This window comes from Sesamum indicum, linkage group LG10 (genome assembly GCF_000512975.1).
Source record: "Sesamum indicum cultivar Zhongzhi No. 13 linkage group LG10, S_indicum_v1.0, whole genome shotgun sequence".
Classification (NCBI taxonomy): Eukaryota; Viridiplantae; Streptophyta; class Magnoliopsida; order Lamiales; family Pedaliaceae; genus Sesamum; species Sesamum indicum.
This window is the reverse complement of record NC_026154.1, coordinates 9,892,880-9,906,373: the sequence shown is the minus strand read 5'-3', so window position 1 is coordinate 9,906,373 and position 13,494 is coordinate 9,892,880. Positions and strand designations below refer to the sequence as shown.

At 38.2% G+C, this 13,494-nt stretch overlaps 1 protein-coding gene and 1 pseudogene across 1 annotated transcript; one reads left to right on the top strand and one right to left on the bottom strand.

Moving 5' to 3' along the window:
- Positions 4,130-10,073, top strand: LOC105172287 (annotated as a pseudogene).
- LOC105172286 (inactive protein RESTRICTED TEV MOVEMENT 2) lies at positions 10,448-12,413 on the bottom strand. The gene is made up of 2 exons (XM_011093667.2): positions 11,983-12,413; positions 10,448-11,527 (listed from the first exon to the last, which is right to left on the bottom strand). The coding sequence occupies exons 1-2, from the start codon at positions 12,128-12,130 to the stop codon at positions 10,578-10,580; spliced, it is 1,098 nt and encodes a 365-aa protein (XP_011091969.1). The 5' UTR covers positions 12,131-12,413; the 3' UTR covers positions 10,448-10,577.

The following is a 13,494-nucleotide window of genomic DNA, read 5'->3' as shown; positions in this document are numbered from 1 at the left end:
CCGTCTATTTTCCCATGTCGTAACCTCTTACCCCTTGTCGCTCGCCTGATTTGGTTGACTTCTCTTTCACACCACATATACCTTCAAACATTAACACTTTTTACTTCATTGCATGTTCTATTTTGTTAACGTCGTCACCTATATTTCGGTTGTGCGTTTAGATCTGAATCTTTTCCCCCATCTCTTTTCCATCATTCTGCTATATCAACTACTTTCGTACACACTCAATTTCATGGTGTACTGTGTTTTCTAAAAAATTCCAATATTCAACATTAAATTTTTGGTATTTGGGATGAGGTCTTTCGAAAGAGTTACGTTGGGTTTAATAATTGTACAACAAATCATGGACGAGCTTGCTGTTGCTTTGATTATATTTTCTTATGTTACCAAATACCTTACCCGTCGAAACCCTAACCGACGTGTACGGGGGCCCACAAGATACGTGATGAGCACTCGGATACCGGACCAGATTTGCTATCTTCATAGGCTGGTTTCCGTTTCAGACGAATCATTTCTTCGCAATCTTCGGATGGACCGCAACGCCTTCGGTCGCTTGTGTTACATGCTTCAGTAGTCAGGTGGTGTGACCCTGACCAAACACCTAAGCGTACCCGAGCAGGTAGCTATTTTCCTAAGCATTGTGTCCCATCACAAAAAGAATAGTGTGGTGAAACATAATTTTATTCGTTCCGGCCGCACGATCCACAAACATTTTCACCGTGTGCTGAATTCAGTCATTAAGTTGTACAATGTCCTCTTGGCTAGGCCAACTCCCATTACCGAGGACTGCGTCGACCCCCGGTGGAAATGGTTCAAGGTACATGAGTTGTTCTTTGTTTCGTCCCCATTGCACACATCATTTTTTACTTCTCTATCCTGCCCCTTTTCTGACTGTTACATTCCATTCCCCCTTCACGATTGAACTCCGTTGTGTAGGGATGTCTGGGGGCCTTGGATGGGACTTTCATTGACGTTCGCGTACCTGAACATGAAAAGGGAAGGTACCGAACCCGCAAGGGTCATATTGCTCTGAACGTTCTCGGTGTTTGCAACCCAAACATGTAATTTATTTATGTGCGGTTGGGAGGGAAGTGCGGCGAATAGCCGTGTTCTTCGTGATGCCGTACACAGACCCGGTGGCCTCAGAGTGTCATCAGGTCTGTATCAAGTCTCAACCACTTTCCTATGTCTTCTGTATATCGATCATAATACTCTTGGACGCTGAATTGAACTGAAATAGTACATAACCGCATGTTGTGTCTTATGCAGGTCAATACTACTTGTGTGACAATGGATATGCTAATGTTGAAGGCTTCTTGACTCCGTACAGAGGTGTTCGGTACCATCTACGCGAGTGGGACACCGGTGTGAGAGGACCCCAGAACTATCGCGAGTTTTTCAACCTTAAGCACGCGTCTGCGCGTAACGTGATTGAGCGTACGTTTGGGTTGCTTAAGATGCGCTGGGCCATTTTGAGTAGTCAGTCATTCTATCCCATCAAAGTCCAAAGCAGGATTATCTTGGCCTACTGCTTACTACATAATTTTCTAAGACAAGAAATGCCTGATGACCCGCTGGAGCATGATTTACCTACCACCGGACTCGATGAGTTGGACAACGAGCATGAAAATGTCTGGAACATAGAGACCAACCCTATTTGGACCAGTTGGAGGGATACACTGGCCATGTCCATGTACAACAACTGGACAAGCCGCCGTTCATGATCTATTCTTACACAATATTCGTTCGTTACATTGTTTTTCCATAGTGTCCAACATTAAACTTGTTATTCGACATTTGAGTTGTAATCACTACAGTGCAGTGGCATTGCGTGTAGCGACAGTGGAATGCAGTTGCAGCTGGTAACTAAACTAGTGCAGGCCGCCGGCAATTTGAACATTTCTCAAGAAAATTATTAACACCTGCAGCTACATAGTTAATCCTAAAAGTAACTGTACCATAGATGAAGTAGTTGGTGGATGGGTAGTTGGAAGCTTTTAATGCAGCAGAATAGTTAAATGAGAAACGTTGGAATATTCGGCCTGGATGGAGAAAATATAAGTTGACATGTTGTAATAAATAGCATGATAAGTGCTGCACACTTCACCATACAATGGATTTCCCAAATCGAAGTGCCAAAGTCAACCGTTAGTAATGTGCAGTGTACACATTAAGCCGAAGTTATATATAGGAATGATGTCAAACATAAAAGTGGTTAGAGGATGTGGAATCTCATGCATATATAGTGGGGAAGGCAAAGTTTAAAATTGACGAAACCGTACGAATGGCGAGAACTTACTTGTACACGGCAGGGCATGGTTTCAGATAAATTGCAAAAACTAAAGGGTGGATGAACTGCCTCGGCTATGACAAAGTGATACAAAAGAGGAGTGAATAAGATATGTTAGATGTTGAACGCAATAAAGACAAACAATAGCCACACAATATGTGAGATGAGCACATAATTCATTAATCTACGACGGCGAGTCTCTTCCGTTTGTAGGCGAGCATTGAGGCGTTTCATCTGGGTCTCGTACTCGGAGATACGATTCAAGAGTCCAGGGATTATCTCTTTTGACCTGCAGCACATAGGGGATCCACCCATTGGAACGTGCTGCAGTACTGACCCTGATTAGAAAGACTTGAACGTGAGGCATATATATAGAGGTATTACATTATAGATGGGCACCAATGCAAAAATCTTGTATTAACGTTCATTATAGCATTAACGGGACGTCAGGTGATCACTGTATGCAAATGAGTAATTTCGTAATGAAAGAACATACCTCGTCACTAGGGCAACCGCGAAACCGGCGTCCCGGATTCAATGTAATCCACGATGTGCGTAACATAACATCCCTACCACAACGGTAAAAACGAACAACAGTTTCAGTTGACGAGTAAGACCGGTTCCCACTGTAGGTCCCACCTTCGGTGTGGCTACTGCCGAATTCGTTTTTCAAACGAGGAGTATCCATCATCGATGGCCTACATAGTAACAGTTGAGGGATGAAGCGTCAGGACATTAGGAACCAACTGCTAAGCTAAAACTCGTAAATGTGTAATATGTAATGACAAGTAATGTGTTTAACAAAAGCCACGTAAATGACTCTGAAAAAGTAGCCGTGTTGTTCAGAGATACAGTACGATGAAAGTGGAATAGCGCAGCTCACAAATAGCAGGGCGAGTAGCAGGTGTATTACAAATGTTTGACATGGAGCTAAGCTGTTAAGCACAAACGAAATATAGCTGCAAATGGCTAGAAAAGATTTTGGGCGTTCTGTGAAGTAGTCAGTGAGGGATAACAAAATTCACTCAAGAAATCTGAAATCCAAACTGCGGACTTGAATGTGGGTAAACGTAATGAATAAAGAGCTGCAATTACCTCGTCGAATATGTTCGGCAAAGGTTGGGAAGCTACGAAAGTGCCTGTCTAGGAAGGGAGAATACGAAAGTTAGGAAACCCTAAAACTCGACATAATGTTCGGCTAAAGATTACAAGTGGTGCACATATCGTGTTCATGAATGAGGGAAAGGTTTCGATAACGCCTAACTCCCCGAGATTAGGGCGGATGAAATCGTCGACTCCAACGGTGGGGATTAACGAAGGCAGGTGGCGGTCGTACGATGTTGGAGCAGAAATTGGGATAGGGGAGGAACGCAGAAGATGAAGGTGGGCGGAGGGGGATTAGGGGGAAATTTGAGGCTGTTAATTTCGTAAAATAGAGGGGGCAAATACGTAAAAGTAAAACAATGGTGAGGAAGTAATACATGTTCGTAAACGGGATAACAAGTATACAACCCGCTTTTCATCCCAGCATGTAAACGAATTGCAGTCCATCCTATACGCCACAATCCAGCATCACAATCCCAATTTAATCCTGAGGGGTGCCAAATAGTGCAAAAAAGTAAACGTGGCCTGTATATACAACCACTATCCACGTGCAAAGGTCTTTCTTCAATTCTAAAACCCCATTAATATAAGGAAGAAAAAATCGCGAAATAAAACGTGGCCTGTATAGTCAAATTCTGTCTTTTGACTCATTAATCCTGTGCTGTCCTCCGCCATACTTCAAATTTTGGTACACCCTTAAGATACTTTATATTTTGTTTCGAATTGTGAAGCAGTTTGAAGCGTTTGGATAATGAACGCTCCCACATTGATAATTTTTCTTTTGTTTTCCACTTTTCTTTTGTGGGGGTATAACATTTTATGTGCTGATATCATACATCGCGGATGCTTTCCTCAGCAATTTTCGTCTTTTGATGTTAATTTTTCTTACTAGTTGTAATTTGTATTTATGGGTTTTGTTTGGGTTTTATATAGACCCGCTACAGGGGGATTTCCCAGAAGTGATAGAGGAGTATTTGGAGCATGGAGTTATGAAATGTATTGCCTTTAATCGTCGGGGAACCCTTCTTGCTGGTATCATTTTAATTTGAATTTCATCTCATTTAGAATTAATTGGTATCAGTGCCTTTCTGATCTTTTACTTAGTTAAGTTTATGTTTTACTTTGACAATGTGGCTAAGTGGGGGAGCTGAATGACTTATAATTTCATGTATTATTGCGAGGGTAAATGAGTTATGCTTTGCAAGCTTTTAACTTTGGAATGCGCTTAATGTTTCATCCTTGATATGTCTTCTTACAAAAATCACGCAGTTTGATTTGATTTTAGCATCAGAGGTGAAAAGAACCAAATCATGAGGAAAATGCTTCATATAGAATATTGATTGGTCAGCATCATTAACAATTTCTAATAAATGTGAAGGAATAACAAGAAGAGATTGAGATAGGACAGTGATAATTACAGATTGCTTTATACTTAATAATTTGCAATTTCTTTCCGATGATGCTGCTTCTACACATGCTCTTTGTTTGTCCTTGTACTCATAGAAGTTATCGAAAGATTCTCAATCTGCCTGTCTTTGAAGTTGAAGTTTGTGTGGAAAAGATAAACCTTTAGTATTCTATGGTTTGGTTTCATTGTGCATATGGACTTTCTTCCGGTATTTTTTCTTTCTATATCAGGAAATTTGTGTCGAAATGTACTATTATTTCAGCTTAAACATATTACTAGTTCAGTGTGAGCTTTTTGTCCTTTTTATCCCAGTGGATGGTTCTATGTGTTGTAAGCTTTATTTTGGTTGAGCTACTTATTCTTTAGTCAGTTGAAAGAGTTATTCTAGAGGGTATCTTATCTTAATTAGTTGATATTCTTTGCTCTAAAAGTACAGAAGAAATTATCATTGAGGCATATTTTAGATATTAGTTTAGAGGAGCAGCAAAAATGGATTGCAGATGTTAGATATTAACTTTGAGAACAAAACTAAAAGAGCATTCTCGATGTTATTGGTGAATCAATCCTACACTGGAAGCAATCATGAATTAGATGCATCCCACTTGCCCAGCTGTGGTGTTCCCTGGGGTTGGGGGGCTATTTTTGGTTGAGAAATATTTTCCATCAGTATGTAATGACTTTTGAACCCCATGGTCTTCATAGCGTGGATGAGCATTGTTAAGTCATGGCAATCTAGTAAGAGAGTTTGGTAACTTAATTTTTTGTACAAAAGAAAGCAAATGTACTTGCTGGGGCTGTTTGTTTAATATGTTTTATTTCGTGCTCAGCTAGGTGCTTTGATGGAAGCTGTGTTATATGGGATTTTGATGGACAAGGATAGTGTTGCTGCCATCACAAGTGTTTGTTGGTCCAAGAGTGGTCATCGCATACTATTTGACTCTTTGGGATGTGGTCACAGGTGAAAAAATAGCTCGGACAACCCTACAACAAACACCTTTGCAAGCCCATCTGCATCCTGGTTCCTCCATTCCATCTATTTGCTTAGCTTGCCCTCCGTCATCAGCTCCTATGATCGTCGACTTCGATACAATTACTACAACAGTGCTTCCTGTGTCATTATCTGACATGGAAAATGGTGTTTCCCCTCCATCGTGTAATAAATTTTCAGATGGATCTGCTCCATTTACACCTACTGCAGCTTGCTTTAACAAATATGGAGATTTTGTTTATTCGGGAAGAATTCGAAAGGGGAGATACTGATTATAGATCATAAAAGCATCAAAATACGTGGTATTGTTCCTATTCCAGGGAGTGCTGTGATAAAGAATATCATATTTAGCAGGAACGGACAGTATCTTTTGACAAACTCGAATGATAGAACTCTCAGAATATATGAAAACCTTATGCCATTGAAAGATGGCCCTAAAGCCCTGGATGGATTAAACCATGAATGCGCCGAGGAAGATGAAGTTGAAAAGTTAGGAGCTGTTGGATCAAGGTGTTTAGCTCTCTTTCATGAGTTTCAGGACTCAATTACCAAAGTGCACTGGAAAGCACCATGTGTAAGTGGTGATGGGGAGTGGGTTGTTAGGGGTTCTGCTAGCAAAGGAGAGCACAAGATATACATATGGGACAAGGCTGGGCATCTTGTTAAAATCCTTGAAGGTCCAGAGGAAGCATTGATAGATTTGGCATGGCACCCTGTTCATCCTGTTGTTATTTCTGTCTCCTTTACTGGCTTGGTTTATATCTGGGCAGAGGATTATACTGAGAATTGGAGCCCATTTGCTCCAGATTTTGAAGAGCTTGGGGAAAACAAGGAGTATGTTGAATGAGAAGATGAATTTGATTTAGTGCCCGAAGCAGAGAAAGTGAGTTAAAGATCAGGATAACCTGCCTTTTCTTTTCTTTCCTTTGTGCCTTTTTCTTTCCTGTATAAAATGTGTATATTTTGTCAGGTAAAAGACTCGGATATCAATGAAGATGAAGAAATTGATACTGTGACAGTTGAGAAAGATTCTGCTTTCAGTGATTCAGACATGTCACAGGATGAAATATGCTTCTTGCCTGCTGACCCATCTCCGGATATTCCTGAACTGCAGGACACACATGTTTCAAGTACTTCAAAGCTGGGGCATGGTAGCCAGTCTTTATCTCCTCTTTCAGAGGAGGCAGGGCAGAATGGCCATTTAACAAATCATGAATCCAGTCCTCTTGAAGGTGACAATTCTGCTCTTTGTTAATTCATTATAAATAAAGCTTGTCTCCAGTACTAGATACTATTATGACTTATTTATTACTGATGTGCTGGAGAATGTGATTTACGATGTTACTGACATCAATATCCACCAAGTAGAAAAAGCGCGATGAAAAATGCTTTTGTGGACAAACCAAACAGTAATTGCTTTTCTGTTATTTGTGGTGTATATCATACGAGCTATACTAACCATGTTAAAGCAAGTGAAATTTTCATATCGTAGTTAAAACTTTTTTCCTTTCAACATATAATCCTTTTTCATGCTATTAGATGATGATCTTTGGTTTGTGGTTACATGTTCCTTGTTAGTGTGACATTTTTCATATTCACTTTATAGATCACTCTTGCAACAAGCAGACATGCGACCACATACCAAAAGGCAGGAGAATTATTTGGAAACGTCTCCAAATTTTTAGTTTAAAGCTGCAGAACCATTGTCTGAGGCTGCTTTTGCTATGATATTTTCAAACATGGTTTTACAAAGTATTCATACATTGTCATTTTTGCTTTGTCGTCTAACATATACCCAAGCATCTTTCATTTCTGCTGCTATATTGAAGCAATTGCAATTATGCTGCAGAGGACACTGGAGGAACATGTCTCAAAAGAAGGAGGAAGTCTTCAGAGAAGGTATTGGATTTTGAAGAAGAGAATGTTAGGAAGCCACAATCAAAGATGAAAAAATCAATTAGTTTACTGAAAACTGTAAGATAATCTGTAGTTTAAGGTAGAACTCTTCGTAGTATTCATATAAGATGTCAACTTCAATTTCATGAGAGTAAAATCTCTGAGATGCATTATGAACTTGAGATATTGCCTTTTACATCCATGGAACAAGGAAAGCAGCCTGTAAACTAATGTTAATTGACATTATGTTCTGTGGAATTTAATGCAGTTTGACGCCTCAATTCTGATCCTATTATTCAATACTGACCTTTCCTCTTTATTCTGAAGTTCCAAGGAAAAATTACATATCATTCTTTTCACTTAAAGTGATTTAAAGTCAGGCCATTCATGCACACATGCACTCACAGTTGGGGTCTGTTTGCATTTTCCTTTTTTCATTCTGAAGATAAGAAAGAAATTTCTTCTCTTACCCTCTCAGATTTATTTCTTAATTTTTTGGTAAGAGCTATTCACCGAATCAGAAATTTTCCATCTTTGGTGTTGTGTAAGTCCATTAGTGAGAGTGGGAAAAATATTTACTGGGTCCACTATTTTTGGTAGGGAATTGCTTACTGTTTTATACTCTCCATTCTTCTCTTTCAATTTTGTTTCAGTTTTAAGATATTAAAAGCCTAAAATGGTGAATTTGATTAGTGCTGGAGGTACCTTTTAGTTTGAATATATAACTTCGTTTTTCACTTTCAGATTAAATTCTGTTGATTCTACGCTGTAGTTCTCTCTCGTTTTGCAAATGAAATCAATTTACAATTGGCTTCCTAGAGTTGTATGCATTTCTGAAGAAATGTTTTTATGTAAGGAAAATAGCAGTTCAAAAGCTATTCATGAAGCACTTAAGGTTGGTTTTTTGACTTGTTATATGCTGGCTATACCAACAGTTGTTATAATATGCATTGCTAATGTTGATCTGTTTTTAAAAGAGCAGCATAAGAGGTATTAAGTAGCATCCAAGAATTGCTGGATGCAATATTTATATTCTAACATTGCCTGTTCAAATAATTTCCTGTAAACACTTGGCTGAAGTATCTATTCTAATAACAAGTATCTGACTTTACAAAATGCATACAGAACGAGTAATATCTAGCTCTGAGGTATTCATCCTTCTTCGTCGTCAGTTCTCACCAAAAATTGCTTGGTAATATTGTTTCAGTTTGGTGTCTAGAAATATCCTTGCTTCATAGTAGTATAACTTATTGTGATAAGTTCTTGTGTTTTATGTATTATGAAACCTTTATTTTTCAATTTGATGATTTTCTAATGCTTCTCTTTTGTCTAAGCATCATGCTGTTTATTCTGAGTTCTATTCGAGTATCTAGCTTTAAACAAGGATTATTAATTCGGTAACTACATTTGCTGATTCTCTATAACTCTGTAGTAGTTAGATGAGAAGGATTGCTATTTTCTGAAAACACTAGTAATTCAACAGTCTGATGCCAGCTCGAACAACACTTGTGAAATTTGGGTTCATTCTGGGTTCAAATCTTGTTAGGTATGCTGGGTGGAAGAAAAAAGTGAGGAAGTTGTAAATCTAAAAATGCTGTTATTGTTTCCACCAAAAAGGAAAAATAAGATGTAAGTTGTCCTATATCTCCTTTTCTTCTCCATATCATCTCTTCTGAGGAGGAGGGAGCTGATATCTTCTTGCAGTGATGCAACTAAACATTTTGTCATGGGGTTCTTGGTTCTGATCCCTACTCTGATCTTGCGTAATGCTACAGATTTGGCAGAAGAAACAAAAGTTAAGAATAGCAGGAGACCTTTTTTTCTCTTTTCCTGCTCCTTTGTCTTTTTTGGTTTATATTTTTATACCTGTATATTTTTTGATGAGATACTCTGACATAACCAGGGTAATGCATCATGAGGGTGCAATACGGCAAATATACTGTATACAATACTGGAGGTAGCAACTAAATGCCAATGGACCAGTGGCTGCTCTAATTAATCTCATGAGTGGTGTATCAACAAACTCTTATGAGTGGATTATGATTCTATTGTTGGTTTGGGCAAGGAAGTGAATAGAGCCTGGACTTGCTCTTGCTGGAACTTGCATGAAGACCAGCATGGCTTAAGCAACTGAGTCCAACCAAGCTGGAGCCAGTGAAGTGTTGTCTGAAGTGGTCGTTAGAAATTCTTTCCCATTGCATTTACTGAATGGAGACCATGAATTTGTTGTGGTATTAGATGTATGTATTAACCTGCAACAAAGGATGTGTCTGTAGTATTAACTGATTGGATAAATAAAGGGCAGTGAGGCCTACACTGGTCACTTCTGGTGAAGAGTTTTACCTCTTCTATTTATCAAAGTCCTGTACTATGTATTAAATTTCATGGCAAAGATCTTCTTTTATTTTCATGGTTGTTCGGGTATAGCTGTTGTCTTCTGGCTGGGCGTTCAAAGTTCAGTTCTTTGTTTGATTTCGTCATATTTCATGCTGGTATATATGTTGTGATTTACTTCTTTGCATTAATGTGTTCTTGAATTACCCCACAAAGAGAACATATTATTTGAGACAGGCATGGATATATTTCTCAGTCATTCTATGGCTTGTTGCAGAACTTTCATTTTCTGAGACCTCCATGTTGTCAATTCCTGTGTGAGTCTCGTCTTTCTGGCACCATTGATTTCCATGTGCATTAGTGTAAGGTTCAAATAGATGCTCTATTTCTGATCATGGATGATAGTACGTCTTTAAACGTGTATATGTTGCGTAATTTGGTCTATATTGCCAATGAAACTTGAGACAAGCTGAGGAACTTACAAATAATGTCCTCTTTTATTTTTTAAATTTCTCATAGCTTTGGAATCATATACACAAGTTCAAATCTTAGAGAACCTAGTTATCTTTTCCTGATGCAAACTGGAAGGTAACATAAGCTGTGAGTGCTACAATAACAAGCATAGCCACCCCCATATTCACCAACAGTTGCCTTTCTTCATTAAGCTCAGCAAGCCCTTTCACTGCTTTCTTATATTTCTCCTTTGTGAAAGCTCCAGGTAATTCTTTGTTGTCTGCTTTCTTTTCAGGGACGCCAGCGGCTCCAACTTTCTCCGAAATGTTCTTCTTGGCAGTCTCAACTCCACGTAATTCTTTTCTCTCCTCTGATTCCTTTCCCTCCTTATCTACCGTCCTTGTTACATCCTCTGGTCTCTCTAATGCAATATGTTTTTCTTTAGGTTCAACGCTTTCCCTCTTCACATCATCCTGGGAAACTACAAGTCCAGTGTTCCTCAATGGGGTAATGTTCCTTTTGTCCCTTCCTTGATTTCCGCTGTGATCATGATCTTTTTTATGATTGGTGGATTGTTTTTGAGCTTCTGATGTTTTATCACCTGTTGGTTGGCTAGTACCAACTGCTGGAAAAGCCTTGTCTTGGCCCTGCTGAGGGTTGATTTGCTTTTCATCAGCATTCTGAGCCTGTTTCGTCCTTGGATCGTCTGATGGTTTTTTAGGTTCTGAACTTTTCTCATTTGTCGGTTGGCTGGTATTAACTTCAGGAAGTACTCTCTCAGGAACCTTTTGAGGACTGGGTTGCTTTTGGGTATCACTGCTGTTAGGCTTTGGAGGAAAAGTCTCTTGAGCCTTGCCAACTTTCTTTTTTGGGATTGTAATGTTAAGAACTCCACCTTGGTACTTTGCACGAACCGAGTTCATTTCACTATTTTCCGGAACTTCAAAGTCTTCCCTGAAGCGGCTCCATTTGTTGCCAGCAACCAGGCGTTCTCCTTGAACCCTTATGGTATTCCGGTCTTCTGTTGAAACCCTGATTTGCTCCTTCATAAAGCCTGGAGAAAAGGGCTAACTTGTGAATACAATTGAGTATGCTTTTAGTATTTTCTAGCGAAGTCCTACTCTTTAGCCGTTAAAGTCCTACCTCTCTCTTCACGAGAATTCTAAGATAAGTTGGAGCAGAAGGGATGATTTAACTAATATTGTATTTGGCTTGATGAATTTGGTGTCATGGATTTCAAAATTTATAGTAATAGGTCCTATCTACTCATTTTGATAATTCTGTCACAAAAAAAATTAAATTCTCCAATTTTCATTTTGAATTGTATTTAGTAATATTACCAAGGATTTCAAATCCATTTAATATATGGATTCATTTGAGATCCTTTATTGAAAACTCTTTCGTTTGAATCAGACTTCGTCCATCGAAACCTGAGTCTAAATTAATGTGGCATACAATATGAATTTTAACACTAAAGAAACAAGATAAAGAACATGTAAGCATACATACCAGGAAGATAAATATTGAGAATATGAGATTCATCATCTTGTTGCCATTCCGACATGGGCTTGAAATCTTCATAGACTGGCCGGACACCACCTGGTCTTGCCACCCGTCTAGGAGCACCAGCACCGCCACCTCTCGGCCTCATTGCCATTCTTGTTGTGGTTATACGTTATCTAATCGTTATATGTATGATCAAAATCTTCTTGTATCTGAACTCAAATTCACGATTGAATATATGATCGCCCCAAGAGCCGTTTGGATGCCTGTATTTATATGTGAATTAAACAGGAAAGCTTGGAATGAGTTAAGCATCAGGTGGTGGTGTTTCTTTCTTATAAATGAAACTATTCAAATGTGTTGCTTCTACAGATTGTGTTTGTGAGGTTGGATTGGTGTACATGCATGTATAAGGCATCTCCTTTTTCTGATGATCAAACTCAGAAGGTTCTTTGTTTGCAGTATACGTTTGTAAGGTGGCTGCTTGACCGTACAAACCTCTCACGACTTTGCCTTCTTCCTTACACGTTTACTTTGGTGAAAAGGAAGGATTGATTGATATTCCTATGTTGAAAGGTCTAAAAATTGGACTCAAAAAGTGGGTCCTGGAAAGGGTTTTAAGCAACTTGGAGGTTTTGGCTGATCCACCAGCCATGATTTATTTGCTTTTCTTTTAGCGAACTTGACGTGTGTGCTTAAATTTTTAAATGTACTGTTATAGATATTTATTAAATGGGTCAATAGCAATTTATTCCTCTGTGATATTGAGAATGAGCACATTATCCCTCTATGAAAAAATTACAGTAATTTACCCCTCTGTACTTTTTAAAATGAAATGATTTACCTCCTTATACAGAGAGGTAAATTGCTTCATTTTAAAAATCATAGGGGGTAAATTGTTGTATTTTTAAAAGTATATAGGGAGGTAAATCGCTATTTGTTTTTTCATAGAAGATAATTTGCTCATTTGTGATATCACAAGGGGTTGCTTGCATTTTGCCCTTTATTTAATTTATTATAACAATATAGAGAATTGACGAAAAAAAATTTAAAGACAATATTATTTTGTATCTAATTATATATATTTAGTGACAAAAACTTTTATTTTATCGTAATAATGAGTTTTTAAAATTATAATAGTGATCATTATTTTGTAAATATTGTAATCAACAAGAATTAGTGATAAAATGTTATGCAGTAAATTGTTATTAGAAACAACTAGTGACAAAAGTATAGTGATAATAATAACTAATTCATAAATTATATTTTGTATTGTCTCTAAATTTTTGTTATGGATGTATCACTAATATCTACACGGACGACTTTGGGAGTTTTTGTGAGCGGTACAAAAAATCACTTTTCATTTTTTGGCTCCAAAAAATACTTTTGAGTATTTGAAATGTTACCTTCCGCTTTTAAAATTACTAAAAAAACGTTTTTAGGCAAAAAGCTAAAAGCACATTGGGGGTGCATGCTTCTAACTGCTTTGTCTTTTTCGTAAATAAAGCCAATTTTGCT